Source organism: Fulmarus glacialis, unplaced genomic scaffold (assembly GCF_000690835.1).
Source record: "Fulmarus glacialis isolate BGI_N327 unplaced genomic scaffold, ASM69083v1 scaffold22840, whole genome shotgun sequence".
In the NCBI taxonomy this organism is placed as follows: domain Eukaryota; kingdom Metazoa; phylum Chordata; class Aves; order Procellariiformes; family Procellariidae; genus Fulmarus; species Fulmarus glacialis.
Window position 1 is genome coordinate 1 of NW_009188597.1, and position 4,939 is coordinate 4,939.

Genomic DNA, 4,939 nt, shown 5'->3' on the forward strand with positions numbered 1-4,939 from the left:
CAAAACCATGACCTCAAACTCAGGAACGCCTTTGTGCTGGGAGAAACTCCAGGCTATGGCCAGACCAGGTAAGGGGCAGCTCACGCCCCTCTCTGCAGGGGAAGGGGCCGGCCGCGGGCTCTGACTTGCAGGTGAGCAGAGGTAGGATGAAGGCAAGAGCCACTGCCTCCTCCCAGCGCAGGGATGGGAGAAAGTCCCGGGGGAAAAGCCCTGTCAGGCCAGATTCCCCTGGGCTTACGTGAACGGCAAGAAACGGCAGGCAGAGCGTGTGCCGCAGCCCGGGGAAGGCTGTGGGGCTGGAGGGGATTTACCTGCCCTCGGCCCAAGGCTGAAGCCACCAGCAGTCTCCTGTAGGAGAGGCCTCCGGAGTTCACTGCCCGGGGGGAACCACACAGGGAGGGACAGTCTGTGCCACGGCTGTGCCCGGGGGAGGAAAAGACAACCCAGTTAGCATTTCAGGACTTTACTACGGTCCACATAAGAGCAGAAAGGGATTTTTAAATATGTTACAAACCAAAACGTATTTCAGGGAAGTGCAAGATTTGCAAATGGTGGCATATTAAGGAGTAGTGTGGCTTCGGTTTGGGGCCAATGCAGTGCAGCTGTGGAGCCAGGGTGCCGCCCGAGAGACTGCGATGTCACTCGCAGCATGCTCATGCTGAGTTGGAAGATGCCGAGACGACAGAGTGCAAGCTGTGCTGCAGCCTCTCCTGCGCGACCCAAGACCAGCAGGGTCCCCAGGGTTCCCCACGCTCCCGGCTCCACCATCACTCTGCCGCAGGTTTTGCTTCCTTGGCCGTTTCCAGCCGCGTCAGTATTTCATTCCACTGGACAAACTGCTTGGAGAGAAGCAGGGTCTGGATGTGACTCTTAAGGAAAGAGATGTGGAAACTGCAGGGAAGAAAGCAAGGTCAGAGTGCCCTGACAGCCCGACAGCAGTGTTACAATCCCCGATTCCTTGGGAGAGGAAGAGGCCTGGGGCACCAGGCTGTAGGAAGCCTGCACGGACTCAAACCATCCAGGCGCTGAGCCACTGCACAGCACCAAATACTGACAGAAGTCCAGGAAGCGCTTCTGAACACTGCGTAGCACTGCATTTCAAGGGGCTTTCTGCAGAAAAGAGCAGAGCTTCCCTGCCTGCTGTGGTTTTGGGATATGTCTCAGCACTGGGATCCTCTGCGGTCAGGATTAACCACTGTCTGGCTCAGGCAGGTTGCAGGGACCAGCTGTCACCTGATAGAGATGCCAACATCCAGCTAGCCGGCACGAGCTCTGCACCAGTGCACAGGCTGTGCTGCTCCTTCGTGCCGAGCTGCGCTGTGAGTGGATCCAGCACAGAGGCTCTGGCTCGCAGATGGCACCTTGCCCTTCCTGTCTCAGAGAGACGGGCAGTTCTTGCCCTCAGCTGTGCTCCTGAAAGGAGTATGACAGGGACACAGCGTCACCACGACAGAAAGGGCACTGGTCATTAAACCCAGGGCTGGGGATCGCCTCTTTCCAACAATATCTGGTGGGGCAAGGCAGCCCAGGAGACAGGCGGGCAATTCAGCTGTGTCAGGCCCAAGGCTCAAAGGATACCATTTTGTTGTAGTCTTCGAGGAGCATCTTGACACTGTTGGTGAGATCTTGACGCTGTTCCTGCAAAGAGGGGAGCCACAGTGAGTGAGCAATAAATCAGCTGAAGGACATCTGTCCCCCCAGTCCCTGATAGCACAGGGGAAACTCATCCAAGGCCATACTGAGATTAGAGCTCAGTCCCTGGCTGTGGCCACTCACTGCAGCTGTAAGTGTTTCAACAGTCAGGAGAAAGGTTACAAACACCCAAGCTCATGAAGCACCAAAGCCCCTGGGCTTGCACTACTGCCTGCCTCTCCTCAGCATCCATGCTTTGCTTGCTCCAGAACGGAAACTTGCAGCAAAATGCTGAAAGGGGGCATTACGCGCTGCCCAGGCTACTCATCACCAGCTCCAGGAGCACTCAAAGGGGGAAGGAAAGGTCAAAGAGACAAGGTGACAGTATCAACAGCCTTCCAGAGGCCGGGATACTGGAAGAGTGCAATGCATTACTTCACTGTGCCCGTGAGAGGGGGAATGCCAGCTGGTTAAACCCACTGTCGCTTATTAAGTCAAATACCTCTGTTTCGAACAGGCTTATGGCAAAGCGCTTTTCCAATTCAGACTCAATTGTCAGAAATCCTGGTTGGTTTCTACCCCCCCTTCCCCTCCCCAAGCGCTTACACTTCTTCAAAAGGGCAGCACGAATATCCTGGACAAGATGCAAAAATAAATCTACTATAAATGAGTAACTCAAGCAACTGTAAACACAGGGCTGTCAGTACAGCCACTAACAAACGGTTCCTTCTCCCTGCTTGTCAAGACTATTCATGCTACCTGCTGCTGTATGTGGATTTGAGAGAGTCGCTGTAGTTTGGCTGCATGGTCAGGAACCGCTGAAAACACAGAAAAGAAATCCATTTTGTTTGTTTTACATCAGGTGGAATTAGTTACCAAAATAAAGACCATTCCTTCTGTACGAGCACATCACAGCAAAACTCTGCTCACCGAATGCAAGCACCACACACCTCAAACACAGCTTTTATACCATACAAACCCCCTAGCTACCCTGTACATTAAACATCAAGTGTATTTCCTTCTGGATGGCATGAGTTAGGGGATGCCTGCAATGAGAACTATATCAGAGTAAGCTACTTGGATGAATGTTAGGGCAAACAATTAAAAAGGCATCTCCGCCTACACCAAGAGCAGGGCTGTTCCGGGCATAAAAGAGCTCGTAGGCAGGAGTGGCTCCGCAGCCTGGTGACCGTACACAGTGCTCAGCCACCGGTCTCCACCCTCTCTGCCAAGCTGCTGTCGCTAACCTGCTTCCTGACCTACTCTATCACCTCCTTGCCCTTGCATGGGATGTTAGAGCAGCATGAGGGAGGAGCAGACAATACTTCGTACCTACGTTACTCACACCAGGTTGACTGCTTAGCTGTCCTCACGTCTGAGGCTCAAGAAAAAAAAACAGGATAGGCAACAGGATGGCACTTGCAGCTCAAACTTGCAGAAGAACATGCATACCTTGGATACTGGCACTGTCCAAGATGGGTTGGAGGTTCTTCACCTGCTCCAGAAGGGCTGCTCGGGAAGGAATAAGCTGCTCCTCTGATTCAGGAGGGACAAAAAGCAACATCAGTAAATACAAGACGCTGCTTTGGCTTTTCACAAATACTGGTGAGGTAACTTTTCCAGCTGATCTACCTATACAGAAAGGGCTTGTTTATGATTTTACTTAGACTTCTGTATTGCTCACCCTGGATTCCGGTTCACGCTAACTTACAGCAGGAAAATCTCCACCAAGTTTCATTCACAGACTATACCAAAACAAGGCTGAACCATACTCCTTGGGGCCAAAGAGAACAGGAGTAGGAAGTGTTTAAAATACATCCAGAGGTCTTTCATTTTTGTCACAGTCTAGAGATTATTGAAAGTGGGGCAAGGAAAACTGTTCTAGCTCCACTTTTTCTTTTCAACCTTTTATTAATTCAGGGTTAAACTGATCAATACTAAAAACATCAGCACCGATACAACTGCATGGATGTGCACAAGGCAGCACTGGGTGACAGACATTCTTGTACAAACCATCTCTCCGATAGCTCCAACGAGGGTGCCTTGCCAGATCTTTACAACTAAAGAAAAGGAATCCATCCCAATCCAGCTTAGGTAAAAGACAACTTTTGCAGTGCTAAAAAAAACCCTGTCCCCTCTCATTTCCTACCATACCTGCCAAGATGAACTGCAGCTTCATGACGTCTGGAACAGCCATCCTATCAATGTACTGAGGGTCAAGGTATTTTATTACATCTTCAACTAGAGTGAAAAATGGGTTTGGAGACAAAAAGTAGGAGAGACGTTATTGTCTTTACAAGTGCAATTTTTCCTCATGCTATATATCAGGTTACTTTGTGAATAGTGCCCACTTAGGGTCGTTTTTTTTCAGATGCATGAATGTCTGTAGCACTTGAAAATATGTGACTTTGGCGCACTGTGACCAAGAACTGACAAATAACTGCTTTGTTACAGACACACGCAACATTTGCTTTTTATTTGGATAATGGTATTAAAGGTGAGTGAAATCTGCTTCTCCGGGCTCTTGAAACAAAACCAGCCAACAGCCTTCCATCGTGGTCCTTAAAATCATCTACAAATATACAGTTTACATTTTTATACTGAATGGCCACTGCAGCCTTGGACCACGATGACCCTGCCTACGCAGACTGCTCCTGTGATATCAGACAGCAAAACTTGGCTAAGATGCAGCTTTGCAGGACAAAACACCACTTTGGTGTCCACTCCTGATATCCCCCAGTTCGGAGGCGGCTCCCTGGATCCGTCCACCAGTGGCTGCGTGTGATCCTTATTGCTCCCACCACACACACAGGAAAGAGCTGCTCTCGTGTGCCCGAGAGGTCCAAGCGTGCAGGAAGTCATTTTAGGAGCTCGTGCATGTCAGGAGCTCAACAACCGTCAAGGGCTGCATTACAAGCAGACCAAATCACTGCACCGATGCAGGCAGACATCAAGCAAACAACAAGTTGCAGTGGCCCGTTTTCCACTCCCAACAGCTGAGTGGGAGAATCGCGAGCAGAAATACACCCCACCCAGTTACTTACTTCTCTGCCAAGTATGCAAAACAAGAGGCCAAAATCAAAGGGGCTCACTCGGGGAGGGGGGAAGGGATTTTTGTTTAGAGGAGTGAAACGCCACACAGGGGTTTCGAGGTTCGCCCCGGCCCCACCTCCCTGAGGCCGCTCACTTTTCTTAAACAGGATTTTGATCCTCTCCCTCTTGCCGGCGATATTGCTCAGCGCCACCTGCACCTTCACCAGCTCGTCCGCCACCTGCAGAGGCACAGAGGAAGGGGACGGGCCTGTCA

The 4,939-nt window shown here is 50.8% G+C and overlaps 1 protein-coding gene across 1 annotated transcript; it reads right to left on the minus strand.

Moving 5' to 3' along the window:
• Positions 1-747: 747 nt before the first annotated feature.
• On the minus strand, positions 748-4,914 carry DCTN3 (dynactin 3 (p22)). The gene is made up of 6 exons (XM_009579303.1): positions 4,820-4,914; positions 3,787-3,873; positions 3,085-3,168; positions 2,392-2,450; positions 1,579-1,638; positions 748-857 (listed from the first exon to the last, which is right to left on the minus strand). The coding sequence occupies exons 2-6, from the start codon at positions 3,827-3,829 to the stop codon at positions 768-770; spliced, it is 336 nt and encodes a 111-aa protein (XP_009577598.1). The 5' UTR covers positions 3,830-3,873; positions 4,820-4,914; the 3' UTR covers positions 748-767.
• Positions 4,915-4,939: the final 25 nt, after the last annotated feature.